General features: G+C 39.7%; 1 protein-coding gene across 5 annotated transcripts; it reads right to left on the minus strand.

Moving 5' to 3' along the window:
* Positions 1-2,820: 2,820 nt before the first annotated feature.
* LOC133707126 (DEAD-box ATP-dependent RNA helicase 42-like) lies at positions 2,821-8,673 on the minus strand. 5 transcript variants are annotated; one of them, XM_062132667.1, is made up of 4 exons: positions 8,486-8,673; positions 7,643-7,731; positions 3,690-7,081; positions 2,821-3,102 (listed from the first exon to the last, which is right to left on the minus strand). In XM_062132667.1, exon 3 carries the CDS (start codon positions 7,070-7,072, stop codon positions 3,716-3,718), a length of 3,357 nt encoding a protein of 1,118 aa, XP_061988651.1. In that variant the 5' UTR covers positions 7,073-7,081; positions 7,643-7,731; positions 8,486-8,673; the 3' UTR covers positions 2,821-3,102; positions 3,690-3,715. The 5 variants fall into 5 exon arrangements, with proteins under 5 accessions (XP_061988651.1, XP_061988650.1, XP_061988649.1 ...); XM_062132666.1 differs by having other exon boundaries at positions 7,610-7,731; XM_062132665.1 differs by lacking the exon at positions 7,643-7,731.
* Positions 8,674-16,109: the final 7,436 nt, after the last annotated feature.

The raw sequence follows: 16,109 nt of genomic DNA on the forward strand, positions 1-16,109 counted from the left end.
TGTGGCAAAGTTTAGAGCTCAGATGAAAAATTACGATGTAACTGAGTTTGGGGATTTAGGTATGTCATCATGACTGCTATACAAAACTGAAGAAAGATATAAGCATATCACCTAAAGTTTGGGGATTTAGGTATGTCATCATGACTGCTATACAAAACTGAAGAAAGATATAAGCATATCACCTAAACTAAATAGGAGGTCCAAAACCTCTCACATCTGATAACTCAAGTCAAAACCATGATTAGCAAGCAAGCCATACCAAAATCAAACTAAGATGAACAGAACGCGCCAATTTAATGCTCCTAGTCCACCAAATCGCTGAGAAATTGGTCTTTTTAGCGGAGAGCTATGGATTGAAATACACTAAATAATTTCAGTTAGAATCTTACCAGGAATAATAGATTCAAAGGGGCTCGAATGATCACTAAATTCATATTTTTCTTCCATGTCTCAATTGCAAATCAGATGTAAATTTTTTTCCAAAGATGGGTCTAACATTGCTTGTTCTATCATAATTAAACTTTAAAGTATCACGTTAGAGAAATAGAATGACTATATATGCTAGAGAAATTTTTGATGGAAAAGAAAAGAGAAAATCGTAAAGAGTTTTGAAGTTCTTTGTGTCTGCAGGAAAATAAGGGTTTAGGATTTAAGGATGATTGACTTGCCAAATAGAAAAAAAGAAAAAGAAACATAATTGCAAAGGAGGGTAGTTAGGGTAATTTATAAAAAGAATTAAATTAAAGTAATAGATAAATAGAGGGGGTGTGTGAATAGAGAAAATGGGTGTGCGAATAGCACCACCCATATATATATATATATATATATATATATATATATATATATATATATATACAGGCGTTCTTGGTTGCGGACGTCCGTACCTAAGGATTAGGTACGGATTTCCATTTTTTCCCCCCTTTCCGATCACACATTTAGATCTTAACCGTTCAGTTTTTAGGTCCTAATGTATAGATCATCTCTGCAAAATTTCAGCCAAATTGGTGATCGTTAAGGCATTCAAAACTGCAATTTACAACAATGAATACGAACGGTTCCGGTTCGACAGATTCGGAACCGTTCGTATCCATTGTTGTAAATTGCAGTTTTGAATGTCTTAACGATCACCAATTTGGCTGAAAATTTGCAGAGATGATCTATACATTAGGACCTAAAAACTGAACGGTTAAGATCTAAATGTGTGATCGGAAAGAGGGGAAAAAATGGAAATCCGTACCTTTTGCTTAGGTACGGACGTCCGCACCTGAGAATGGTTGTATATATATATATATATATATATATATATATATATATATATATATATATATATATATATATGTATGCTTTTCATCTTCAACTTAAACCGAAGAATAAGAACCCCCAAAATTTCAACCCTCTCTCTCTCTCTCAAAATTAAACTGAATAAGCCCCAAAATTTCATTCTCAAATCGGAAACCAAAATCAACCATGGCAAGTTCCGTCAGCAGCTTCGAAGATTTCGAATTCTTGCAATTCGAAGACTCCGATCAAGACTCTTTGGGAATTCATCGACCTCTCCGACGCTGACTCCGACGACAACCTCCCCACCTCAACTCCGACGCCGAACCACCACAAAACTCCGAGCTCATTGGGCCCAACACTTCATTCGACTCCCCAATCGCTTCGCCCATCGCCGACCTGATCCGAGCCCACACCCGCCGTCGTCAGACCCCTCTCGTCCGCCTTCTCGATCTACCTTTCCTGAGCCCTCTCAATTTCGATGACCGTCGTGGCCGTGATGATGATGACGTCGGCGGTGAGCGACATGTTTTGGCTGGAGAGGATGAAGAAATTGGGGAAGAGGACATTTGCTCAAAGATTGCAAGGAGGTTTCCGGATTGGGTTTTCTCATGTGAAGGTGAGAGATTGAGCTTCAAGTGGTATAATATATTGGTTTTGTGAAGGATTTTTGGAATTTGGTTGATGCTATAAAGAAAAAAGGGTTATGTATGTGAGAGGTTTAATCGTGTTTGTGAGGGTTATGTATGTGGAGCTGGGGTAGTAGTAAAGTAGGCTTAAGCATCATCGACTCTCCTGATGATGATGATGTCAAGTTTTCTGGGAAAGTTCCCAGATGAAGATGAAGAAGATGAAGAAGAAGAAGAAGAAGAAGAAGAAGATGAAGAAGAAGGAAAAAGAAAAAGAAAAAAAATGAATTAACAAAAGAAAAGGGTACATCGGTCTTTTTCTTTGTTTTTGGTCTTCATGTGCTTGCCACGTCACTTTTTTAACGGAACCGTCACAAATTTTGGACAGAAACATATGTCTTTGGGTATCACATTGATACTTTTGAGAGTCCGGATATCAAATTAGCAACATAGTTTGGAGACGGTGACTGAATTTTTCTCGAAATTAAAATGTCGAGAGAAAATCATCAGAAAGCAATAATTGTCCTTCTGATTTTTCTGGAGGATTTTTTGAGACTGCATAACAGTATCTCGTTTCTTTATTGAGTAAAAATAAAGTTAGCAACTCATTCACTAATTTAATATGCAATCAGATCTAAAGTCAAATATATGGTAAAATGACTAAAATCAAGCTTCAGTACAGATGGTTAGACTCGATATTGGTTTCCACCCCCTGTAAATGAAAAATACCAATTCACATGATTCAATTCAATTCCCTCGGTATCCTAAATCATGCCCTTCTCTCCTTAAAACTAGTAATGATTTCTTACCTGTTTCAACCTTCATAAGCATCACTAATGTTTTGTTCCATTTAACATCTCCATTGCTCAATTACAGACACAAGAAAGCATCCATTCTAAGGTCCAAAACAAGGGAGGCAAATTAGAAGTATTAATAACAATACGAATTGGTTTACTACAAAGTAAAAGACTTCAGATCATAAAAGAGTTCACAACAAATAAAAATGATGGACAATGGAATAGCAATGAAGACAGTTAGAAGCATCCGTCAACTACAGATTTGAAACAGTGACGCAGCATGCCAACAAAGCAGAAGGCGCAGGGCTAGTGATCTCTGTAATAAGGAGTTCACTGATGTAGCAAGGAAGCACGTATATATAGTAGCAGTTGCCTCCAACAAGGAATTTCCAGACAGCCTAGTAAAAAGAAAACACCGAAAAAGGATTAGTCAAATGCATGAGTGAAGTAATTACAGATCCCCCAAACTCATTGAACACAACCAAAACAGAACACGCGCTGAACACATTTGTTTAAACTGAACAATAGCATCAGGAGCAGGTGTCGCACCACGGTCGCATCTCTTGGACAGCTTTGTAATTGGAAGACCATATGCATATAACATCCCTCGCGCCAGGGGAAATGATAAGCAAAAGAAAGAAAAGAAAAGAAAATCAAAAGGTGCCGATAAATTGTGCAAATCAAAACAAATTCATAAGAACTCACAACTTGAATCTAACATTTGATTACCCATTGACATATTAAAATGACTCCCAGAACAACAACTGTAAATCAAGTTAATTCATGATTCAGTATAATGAATTTCATTATAGATTAACACCAGAGGTCAAAAGTTGAATTTAATCAATAGAGTCCAGGAGGACAGATAAGACGTGCAACACATGCAAAGCAAGTAAACTAGAATAATTCCTATAAGGCCATTACGTGACCGACCACCAATTAACAAGTAACTCAAAGTGATCAGCATACACAAATAACATCATACCTAGAGTTGGGATTAAGTTCTCACGCTTATATAACTTGATATCTGCCTTGCTGATTTCCTCCAGGGAGTGATAATGCCTGATTTGAGATCTCTTCCAAAACACCTTTTAATTCTGCTTTAGCTCTCTTGACAGACTGTTCGGTAGGGCCCTCAATAAACAAGTAGAGCTTGCGATCTCCTGGTCCTGGAACCTTCCCTGGTGGGAAATACTGACCCCTGGTAGTAATTGCAGCTCCAGTCCACTCTGATATAGGGCCCAACGTTTCCTTGTGGGTGACTTTCCATCTAGCATTCTGGGGAAAATCATTTATCTCCAACTCTGCTTCATAGTGTTCAGGCATTGCATCAGCGTGGATCTTTGCCAGGTTATGCTGTAAGTTCATGGCAGCCGCAAGTGCTGCAGCCCGAGCTGCCCCATCACTGCCAACAAGAGGCAGACCAGTCCCAGGCACAACTGCTGCTGTTCCTGGTAATGCACCTACACCACCGACACCTGGAAGAGCGACAGGCAGTCCACCGTTGGGAAGCAGTTGGGCAGCAGAAGCAGGAGTCTGCATTGCTGTAGTAGCTTTGGAGGCAGCAGCAATAGCAGCTATCTGAGCAAGAGCAGCCTGCTGAGAGATATCACCCCCTGCTTTTCGAATACCTTCATCTTCATCTTCTGAATCTGACTTGTCTTCCTCAAAACCATATTCTTTGGCCTGTGCTTTCTTTGCCGCTCTCCTTACTTCATCTTCCTCTACATTAAATTTAAAGCCACTTCCCCCATAACCAGTCCCATGGGCTTGTGCAAGTCCCTGATTTACTTTTGACATAAAATTATCAGCAAGAGATTTCAAGTCATCTGGAACAACTTGCTCAGAAAGTTCCAATGCTTTCACAAGATCTGGAGCATATCTAGCATCTTCCTCAGAGACAAAAGTTATAGCACAGCCTTTCCGGCCAGCACGGCCAGTACGTCCAACACGGTGAACATAGTCCTCATAGTGATTTGGGACATCAAAATTTATCACCAGTTCAAGCTCCTTGACATCTAGCCCTCTAGCAGCAACACTGGTTGCAATCAACAAATTACAAACATTGCTCTTAAAATCAGCTATGGTGGACTCACGATCTGTTTGATCTTTGGCCCCATGAAGTGAGAGACAAGGATATCCATGCTTAAGCAGATCTCTAAATAAAGCATCACATTTGTCCTGCGATTGTACAAATATCAAAATTTTTCCTTTTTCATACCATTCTCCAAGTAACTCTAACAATCTCAAGAACCTTTCATGTTCCTGCCTCACTTCGACCAATTGCATGATGTCCTTATTCACAACACTCCTTCCGCCAACTTGTATTTCCACAGGTTTATCTAAGACTTTACGAGCCAAAACTTCAACCTGCCGAGGGAAAGTGGCAGAAAATAATACGGTTTGGCGATCTGGACGAATATTTTGAACAATTCGAGTAATTTGAGGTTCAAAACCCATGTCAAACATTCGATCAGCTTCATCCATGACCAAATAAGTTACTCTACGCAGATTTGTAATTTTTCCTCCACTTGTGCAAAGTATGTCAATCATCCTACCAGGAGTACAGACAACAATTTCAGCACCCCGCTTCAGTTCACTAATTTGTTGTGCAACACCTGAACCTCCGTATACAGGCACACACCTGAGACCCAGAACCTTGGCAAACTTTTTGATATCACTGTGAATCTGCTGAACAAGCTCCCTGGTTGGTGCCATAATAAGCCCAATAGGCCCATCCCCAGCTACCACAGGTGGCTGGTCCTTGATATGCCTCAGCATTGGCAGTACAAATGCAAGGGTTTTGCCTGATCCAGTTTTTCCAACGCCAATGCAGTCTCGACCACTCATAATTATGGGCAGTGCCTGAGCTTGAATTGGCATTGGCTTTTCATAGTTGAGCTTCTTTATTATATCCAAGATTTTACTTGTAAGTCCAGTTTGGTGCCAGTTCTTTATGGGCTTTGGCACATCCTTACCATGTATCTTCAATTCCAATTGTTTCCGGTATGCACCAACCTCATCTGGCGTCATCCTTGAGATCTCCTTCACCTCGATATAAAAATTTTTACGGAATGGTATATAATCTATCTTCGAGTGGTCAACTAAGGAAAGTTTCTCAGCTTTCGTCTTTTTCACCCTTTTTATGAACTCATCATCATCTTCATTTTCTAAAGGATCGTCATCATTCTCAAGGTCCCCGTAATCCGAGTCAGAATCCTCCCCAGGAATTATTCTGCCAATAGATTTATTTGAACCTGCCCTCAGCTTTTCACCATTACTTGTATCAACCTTTTTCTCCTTGTTCTTGTCATCAACAATTGAGGGTTCCACAGTAGCATTCAGCTTCGCAACTTCGGGCATCACCACAGATTGCATAAAAGCTTCTAATGGATCAACTTCCTCATTCCCTGCAGCAGCTGTTGTATTAATATCTGGCACGATGGCATCTACAACTTCTCCATCAGTAAGATCATCCCCATTGACCTCCCTATCAATGTCCATACCTGTCTCTGATTTGCCTGCTTCTTCGTCATCAGATTCTCCATCAAGAGTCCAGGTCTTTCCAGACTTGGTGTCATCAACATTATCTTCCCCACGCTTCTCTCTCTCATCTTCTTCCTTCTTTCTCTTTAACTCTTGCCACTCCTGAACTCTCCTCCTCCTCTTTTCCATTTCCTCATCCAATTTCCGTTGTTCGTCCTCTAACTCCTCCTCACGGGTTGGCTTCTCCTTTTTATCTGAATCATCTTCAACACTCCTCTTTCTTGGGCTCTCAATTCCATCATCCCTATGTCTGTTTGACCTACTAATACTCCTTTCCCGATCTCTCTCCTTGTACTCGCTATCACTCTTCTTATGCCGCTTCCTACCACGCTCCCTAAGATCATCCTCAGAATCAACAGTATCAACATCCCTATGCCTCTCCCTCTCCCTTATCCTCCTCTCTCGATCTTTTTCCTTTTCCCTCTCCCTCTTCTCCCTCGCCCTCTCTTCTGCCTCCCTTTCACGTTCCCTTCTCTCCCTCTCCTTCCGCTCCCTCTTCTCCTTTTCTTTGACTCTCTCCCTCTCCCTCTCCTTGTCCCTCTCTTTATCTTTATCCCTTTTCCTATCTTTGCTTCTCTCTCGTTCATCATCTCTGCTTCGTATGCTATCAACCTCCTTATCTCGATGCTTCTCTCTCACGTACCTCTCCTCAGAATCAGAACTCTTTTCTCGCTCATATCGTCGGCTGTCACGACTCTTATCTCCTCTATCTTTTTCTCTGTGTCTATCTACTTTCTTCTCCTTCTCACGATCCCGATCCCGATCTCGATGACTCCTCTTAGCTTCCCCTTCCTTCCTAGATTTATGTTTGCTCTCTTCCATTGCTTCGTCCTGTGTCATTCACAAACCACAAAAAAAAAAAAGTCATCACTGATCCCAAAATAAATAATGGAAGCAAGGACAAACAATAGCAAAATCAAAACCACTTTATGTCTGTGGAATCACAACAAATTAGATTCCTTTCAAAAGCCTATAAAAGTTGATACACCTAAATTTTAAAATAAAAAACAAATACAAAAAAGACCTTCAATTCATTAATAATCAGACCTCATTCAAAATGAACCCAAAAAAAATGTAATTTGAAGTGTAAATTTAATATGCAACCAATTAAAAGAAATGAGACTCTTCTGCCCCACAACCTAATTGTGTGTATTTGAGGATTGCAATGCAACGTCAATAAGCGAAACAAACCAACAATGTCAATAAGCAGTACCATTATCTGAAGAAACAAGGGTCATGCATGTGTATATATTTATCATTGATCAAATGGCAAGCCTGGCTGTACCCAAACCCCAAAAGGCTAGTATGTCAGGGCTCCATTCCTTAATATCTGGTGCACCCATTCTAAATCCTACTTACAATTCACAACGCATGGTTCATCCCCATCCATACCCAGTGAACTCTCTCAGACCAATTCAAATCAGCAGACCTACTTTATTCCCAATTTTGTGAGCGCCTAAGCTTCACCTACATACCTGTACCTAAACGATGGGATTACAGAACATTAAACTGCAGACACTGAATGAACAAATCATGAAGAATACAAGATGAGATGAACATGCAAACCAAAGGTAACACCCCATTAATTCTGATACTTTACTGAAAAAAAAGGTTCATTCTACACTTGTTAGTCATGTACTATTTTGATTTCAATATCAGGATTATGATGTGTTGAATATGCTCAGTAGTACAAGACAGGGTTACATTCCAGTTGCCTGCGTTAACTCACATAACTTTATTCACACTTCAATTTTCTTTTGTTTGGTTACATAAGGTGCCTAACCCCAAAACAGAAAAGAACTAAATACATATTAATCTCGGCCAAGTAAAGCCTTCTAAAGTCCTGATCCAACACAAAGCAATTACGGAGCGACCAAAAAGTGCTAGAGCATCTGCGACTAAGTTGCACTTTCTATTTGTGTTTGCAACACCATCTTAACTTGAATCAAATTATTTCCAAGGGGCAATTACACCAATTTCCATGTTAATTTTACAACCCTAGATTTACTAACCGTCAACAATTCATGATCATGCTAGAACTTGCTGATTTCCTAAAGATTTGATCGAGAATTTTCGATAACTCTCACAATTTAACACAATCGTAAACCTAATCCTGAAACCAAGACCGCTGGAACAAAACAGAAAACCAACTCAACATATATCAAACACCCAAATCTCAATATGAAGCAGTAAACAAACAGATATCAGAGAAGAGAAGGAGAGAAGGGAGCTTACAGGAAACCCTAGAAGGGGTGTCTAATTGCAGAACGAGAAATCTGAATTGAGAGGCGCTCTTCAGAGTTGGCGCTTCTGTTCGTCGAGGATAGATCAGAACAAAAGGAATTCTTCGACGAATTGGGGTTTCGTTTTCCCCACGCTGGCGAGGACGATATCAAGTTTTTCTTGTTTGTTTTTTTTTTATTGAAATACGAAGAGAATATATAGTTTTTCTTCTGTTATCGATCTGATAGAAACAACCGACTTATTGCATAATAAATTTTAAGACTAAAGATAAATAATTTTTTTTATTTCAAAAAAAAAAAAAATTGGTTAAAAAAATTTAAATAAACGACTAAAATTTTATATAACTATATTAGCATTTCGACCTCTCAATTTTTTTAAATCCAGTTTTACCCTTAAATCAAAAACTCTAATCTGTTTCCACCTCACCCTAATCTCTTTCCACCTTTGTTTAGCACTTCTTTGTGAGTTTGTGTGGGTAAAGAATCAAAAATTAATATGTCAAGTATAAAATTAGAAATGGATAATAAAAATCAATAACTGAGGATCTGTATTTTATTTTATTTAGTAAATAAAGATTTAATTGATAATCGCAGGCCATAATAGCACTTACAAATTTCCCAGAAAACGGAAATCATGCACCATTCGCTTAAGACATTGAAGCTCACTTAAACAAGGAGTCTAACAAACTACAACATTATCCTACAAAGAGATAACATTGTGTGAAAACTTCATTTGCCAATGCGCTCAATTGCGATGCGCCAGAAGCTTCCATTATCAAGATGTAAAGAGAAACATCATTATCTGTAGGCTAAAAAAGTCAAATATAGACGTAGTTTGTTGAATGAAGTCACCGGAGTCCCAAATACGAAACCCTAGGAAACTAGAGCCCAACTGAGGATCTGTATAAATGTATATATGTGGTGGTTAATTAAGATTTTTTTTATTTTTTTTTATATTTTATTTTAGAATTTCACATTAATTTGCATTGAAAAAGGGCATGAAAACTTGATGCTATATGACGACCTCATCTTGGACAAGTTGCTGGCACTGGTACCATGTCATCTATTCAGGTTGCCATTACAAGGCAATATTTCCTTCATAGCCCGCCACACGAAAACTTTAATTCTCTTAGGTGCCCGTAGTCCAAACCTTTTGCCATATTCCCTTCATTCTCTCGTTATCAGAACCTTCCCCAACTGCTCTTTCTTGTCTTTCAGAGTCCACGACCAACTGATAACCACTAGCAACCATGTACATTTCCTTTGTTATACAGTGCCAAACCCATTTATCAACATGTTGTCTTCCTGTAAAGGAATTGATAGAATAACATCAGCATCCCCTGGAAAGAAATTAGCACGTACATTCCAACCTACGGTCGCCGTCATCAATAAACTCACTGAATGATCCATAGCCAAATGAGGTGGGGAGTGAGGCTTAAAGTTTCTAGGCCTAGGGGTCCATGTATGACAGTATATCCCGATAGTTTCCCCGTTACCAAATCGTCTACGAAGGCCCCGACTCAATAACTCTCTCTCCCACAAAAGTGATCTCCAAGTGTAGGAGGTATCTTTTCCTTTGTTCGCTGCAAGAAGACATGAACTTGGAAAATATTTGAATTTCAATACTCTATGCATCAGACTCTGCTCATCATGAACTAACCTCCATATTTGTTTAGCTAATAATGCTTGATTAAATAGACCAATATTCCTAAGACCCAAACCTCCCTGCAATTTGGGTGTACAGACAAACCTCCAATTTAACTAGTGTATCCCTTTTGAGCCCTTTGAACCGCTCAACCAAAAGTTACTCATCAAAGAATTCATCTCTTGACAAAGAGTCGTTGGCAACTTGAAAACACTCATTGTGTAAGAGGGAATGGCTTGTGCTACTGACTTCAGAAGCACAAGTTTCTTGGCCTTAGACAACAAATTTTCTTTCCACCAAGTTATTCTCTTGCCCAATTTGTCTTTAACTTTCTTGAATCCAGATTTCTTGTTTCTTCCAACAATTGTCGGTAATCCCAAATAGCTCTCATGGAATGGAACTATCGGCATTTGCAGCAAACCATTATAAAATTATTTTTCTGATTCCCCCACTTTAGAATTGAAAGCCACTGCTGACTTCTCACAACTAACCATCTGTCCTAAAACCTTCTCATACAAATTAACTAAGAATAGCTTTCAGCTTCTGACAAGCCTGTTTTGAGGCTTTTCTTAGTACCAGACTATTATCTGCAAAGAATAAGTGTGTTATAGATGGTGCACTGTATGCCACTTTGATTCCACTTATTTCCCCCATAATCTTTGCCTATTGTAAATTTGTAATAATTAAGTGAGTGAAACCCTCCGTGCATAGTAAGAAAATGTAAGGGGATAACATATCTCCCTGACGGATTCCTCCCTTGGAGTGATATGCCCTGTAGCCCTCCCTTGACATAGTATAGAGTATGATACCATTGAAATACATTCAATAATTAGAGCTGTGAATCTCCTATCAAATCCTAGTTGATCCATCATTCGCTGAATAAAGCTCTATTCTACCCTGTCATATACTTTTGCCATATCAAGTTTGATTGTCATACTCCCTTCTCCTGCTGACTAGTCATCTTCTGCCACCTAGAGGATACAGCCGACCAGGTGACGCATCGGAGGATACTGCCTACCGGAATATAAGGAGTCGATGACTAGAGGGTATTGTCATCTGCCGACTAACCATCTCATGCCATCTGGAGGATAATGCTGACCAGGTGACCCATCGGAGGGTATTGCATACCGAAATAGAAGGAGGCAATGGCTAGAGAGTACTGCCGACTGACCATCTCAGAACAACTCCAACAGCTTCCCCATATTTTAGTATTTCTCTACTTTAGGGAAAAATAAGCATTGTTTGCTCCAACAGATTCCATATATATATATAGAGGTTCTGAAGAGGACGTCCGCAACCCAGAAAAAGTGCGGACGTCCGGGATTTCTGCGCTATCAAGCTCCGACGACGGCGCGCCTCTTGCCGGACGGAGGCCAACAGCATCCCAGACCAGTTTGCAGTGAAGACGAAGGCCAAAGAGATTGAGGTCGGAGGTCTGGGCAGGGTGGTTGACTGCAAAGTGGTAGTCCGATCAAGATCAACTGGAAAGTGGTAGGCGGCGAGTCCACCCGACTGCAAACTGGTCTGGGATGTCCAGAGGGTTCGTCCGGCAACCGCAACGCAGCAATCGCCGCCTTCTCAACGCCGGAAGAGGGACGTCCGCACTTTTTTTGGGTTGCGGACGTCCTTTTCAGAACCAGCCTCTATATATATCCCTATTTTAGGGATAGTGATGAAAGAGAAAACAGAATTCTCTAAATTTACAACAATCACTAAAATTTTAGGAAAGAATATGAAATCTATAAAGTAGGAAATTTATTGAAGTTGGAGCAGAAAAATTATGGAGATTTTATTTTTGTTTTCCTATAATAGAGAAATTATAAAGAAGCTGTTGGAGTTGCTCTCATGCCATTTGGTGGATACTGCGATCAGAATTAACAGAACCCAAATCGAATTTCACATTGAAATCCGAAATGACCCTGCAGGGCCCACCTTAGAAGAAATTTCACAAAAAATTTGGCGAAACTTCTCCTAAAAGTGGACTATTCAAAACCTGTAAAAACATTTGAGCACGACTCAATAAACTTATCCATTCTCAACTCCAGGAGCATACCTGCTCCCCACAATTCATACCCAACTCTCCAACAGGAAACATAAAACAAATCTGAAACTCAAATCTTGAATATCAAATTATTTTTCTACTAACACAACTGAAATATGGTCATCAGAGCAATCTAGACAAATGAACTGGAATAAAGTACAAGTAGGTTAACATATAACCTACATGGGAGATGGAAGAGGTGCTCACTATGCCTCGATTTCTACGCAAGCTCGACCTTAACTACTTTGCAGACTGGGCACGAGAAATCGAAAAGCCCAAGGAAAAGCATTTGAAAACTGTTAGAGTGAGTGGACAAAAAATAAATGATTTCATTGGAAATAAAAGAAGATTTAATGCCTTCCTATTTTATTAACTTAAAAACCACGCATGCAGTAAGGTCTCGTGAACTTAATCTACCACTTTATTGAAATCTCAAAATGAATTCAAGTCCTCTCTAAATCATCTTAAAATCATTTCAAAACCTCTCATAAAGAAATATCTCGATCAAATCACTTTATAAGTCTCAGAAATCTCAAACATGTATCGTAAAACATCTCGAAAATCGTCTCAAATCATGCTGCAAATCTCATCTAATAAAATAACTTTAAATCATCAGTGAAATCATCTCGTAAAACTCTTGAAAATCTCATAATCTCAATAAATATTCAAATCTCAAAATAGGCTATGACTAGAGGGAACTGCCGACTAGTCATCTCATGTCACATTGAGGGGACTGCCGACTAGGGATGCATCAGAGGGTACTGCCGATTGGACGTGGAGGTGATGGCTAGAGGGTACTGCCCTCTAGCCGACTAACTATAGATAGTTAGAGGGTACTGTCGACTAACTACCTCATGCCATCTGGAGAGTACTGCCGACCAGATGACACATCGGAGGGTACTGCCGACTGGAATATTTTGGAGGGTACTACCGACAAGAATATTGTCTGGAGGGTGCTGTCAACCAAACTATTACCTAGAGGGTACTGCCGACCAGGTAATAATGCATGTATGCGCTAACATATTTACCTCCTTAAATAAACTGAAATCACTAAATCATAATATAGCTCGTGATAAATCCATACTCAAATATCATCATCAGTAAATCATCGAAACCATAAATCAAATACTCGATAAGTCAAAGCTCATAAAACTCAATATCTCAATAAATCCTCGAAAGTATAAGTCAAATACTCGATAAATCAATAAATGCTTTCAGAAAGGAAACTCAATATAAATTCAAAGCCGATAAATTCGAAGCTCATAACTCAAGATAAATTCAAGGCCGATAATAATATTTGAAAGGGAAATCAATATTAAACCTCGACCATTATCATATCAATACTCAAATCTTTTTTTTTTTTTTTTTTGAATAAATCAATACTCAAATCTTAACAAATCATTGAAAACATAAATTTCGATAAATCATAAGTAGACCATGAAACCATTATAAGTCTCAAACATTATTAACTTAAATCAACAGAAAAATGTAATAATTGAAAGTATAATACTGCATGCATAATTATTTAAAATCAAATGTCCACTCGTATAATTACGCTATGACTTCTGTCCAACAATTTCCTCCTCAAGCTCTCTCTACACGTCGTCCTGAACAAATTAATATTATAAATAACTATTTTTCGATAATCAGAATTAAATGGACGATAATAAAATCGAAACCCTAAAACCGATAACTCAACTGAAGCTCGAAATCATGTTAGAATGAGCTCAAACTTCGTACGTTATATTGACTCAATAGTTATAACAATCTATCGAAAGCTAGGGTCGATCCAAACGGTCGGATCTTCCTGAATCGAAACCCGAATTTCCGAAGTTTTGGGAATTCCGATCATTTTCAAAACTTGCACCGATTGATACAAAATCCATGTCTACACGCTCCTAACGATATGCTCGACCCAACAAACCAAAATAAGACGCTGGGAACGGCCGGACGCGCCCCCACGAGCCGCTACAGGCGGCAGCGCGTGGGGAGCCACCAGTTTCAACCTCGAATTGGGTCACCAAATTTCATCACCATGATCCTCTCATCATCCCCAACAACTTTCTCAACTATGACAAAGCTCAATTTCAAGTCTATAGATGGGAATTTACCTCAGAAACTTGAAAACCCTAGATTTTCCTCTCGCCTTTGATTCTGCTTCCTCCAATTGAATTGGAGCTACCCACTGGTTGGCTTTGAACCACGAAGAAGAGAGCTTCAAGATGTGAGTAGTGGCGAAGCCTGAGCTGGTCGGAATAACGAGATTTGGCCGGAAAACCTCAAATGACGTCATTAGAGTTCTTTGCTTGCTGTGCCTCCTACCGTCTGATTTGACGTGCGCTACCGCCACAGATAGGAAGAGGAAGTCAAGGCGGTCTAGATGGGACCAGTTTCATGGCCAGAGGTGGCCGAAATCGACGCTGGCGAGGCCAAGAAAGTTTATCGCCAAAACTACTCTCTCTCTCTCTCTCTCTCTCTCTCTCTCCGGTTTCTCTCTCTTCGACTTCCCTAAATGGAAGTCCCCAAAATAGCAAGTTTCCCCTTCGGGAAACACCTAAATATGCTTAAACCAATTTCTAAAATTTACAAAACTACCACTAAGTTTTAACCTTTATAACTTCTTCATTACAACTCCAATTTTAACGTGCCGCATGTCTACGAACTCGGTTTGTCGTGCTCTACAACTTTCTAGATAAAAGTTTCCTCAAAAACTGACCCAAACAGCAGTCAACTCTTGAAACCCCTAAAAAGTCTGAAACGAAGGTAAAAAGTAAAGATAATTATCGTTTACCATCTAAATGACTAGTAAACAGGTAAATTTAGATACGGGGAGTAATAATCTACCCACTTTATAAAAATTTCGTCCTCGAAATTTCGTGCTTGTTGACTGAAGATATAGGGAGACACGAAATGTTGAGTATATGTATCGAAGAGAAGGAACATACAAATCCTAAGAAAGAAATGAAGATGGCATAATGAAGAGAAGTGCAAGTTACCAAAGATAGAATGGAAGTATCACTTGGCTCAAGCAAAGTATAATAGTTTGTTCGGAATTAAATAATATACTCATACTAACCTTCGATGAAGGATGACTCCCCTAATGAAACATACCATGAAGTCTGGTTTGAGTTGCTGGACGTCCCCACTGACCTCTACCTCGTCTAGTGTTAGATCTGTCTGCTGTACTAGTATGGGTGCCATTGCTCGATAGACCACCAAATGCACTACCAGATGCATTACCAGAAACACCACTTGATGCCTGACTGGAGTTTTGCCCAAGTCCCGATGTATTCCTCTGAATCAACTACGGACATTCTCTCATATAGTGACCTAGCTGGCCACACTGATAACACTCTCTACTACCTGCTCGACATTGACCCTCATGGTATTTGCCACAAGTCTGACACTGCGGAAAGTAGCTGTGACTCACGTAAGTATCGTAGGGATCACTAAAGTCACTAGTGTGGTCTTGGAAGTGCCACTCATCTATCTGTTCATACCTCGTGTCATGACCACCAAAATTTAGTCTAGCTCTGGAATCAAAACTGGTAGGTCTACTGCCGCCCTCAGACTCAGATCCCAACGTACAAGCAGCTTCGACCCCCACGTGCCAAAACAAAGGGCCTAAAGGTGGCCGGAGGCGTGTCCCCCACGCGCCGCTGACTCCAACCCCGAATTGGGTACCAAAACACATGCCAAATTGTTCATTACAACAACCCCAACCATTCTTAAAACTACAACAAAGTCAAAATCGAAGCCATTTGACCAGAATTTACCTTGAAAGAAAACGGGGTCCGATTTCTTCAAATCTTCGATTGGCACTCCTTGCTTGGATTCGAACCACGCCAGTTGGAGGGTTTGCTCTACAATGAATGAGCTTCAAAACCCAATTTTTTTCTTCGCCGGAGATAGCCAGAATTGGAAGTTCCG

Source organism: Rosa rugosa, chromosome 4 (assembly GCF_958449725.1).
Source record: "Rosa rugosa chromosome 4, drRosRugo1.1, whole genome shotgun sequence".
Lineage (NCBI taxonomy): Eukaryota > Viridiplantae > Streptophyta > Magnoliopsida > Rosales > Rosaceae > Rosa > Rosa rugosa.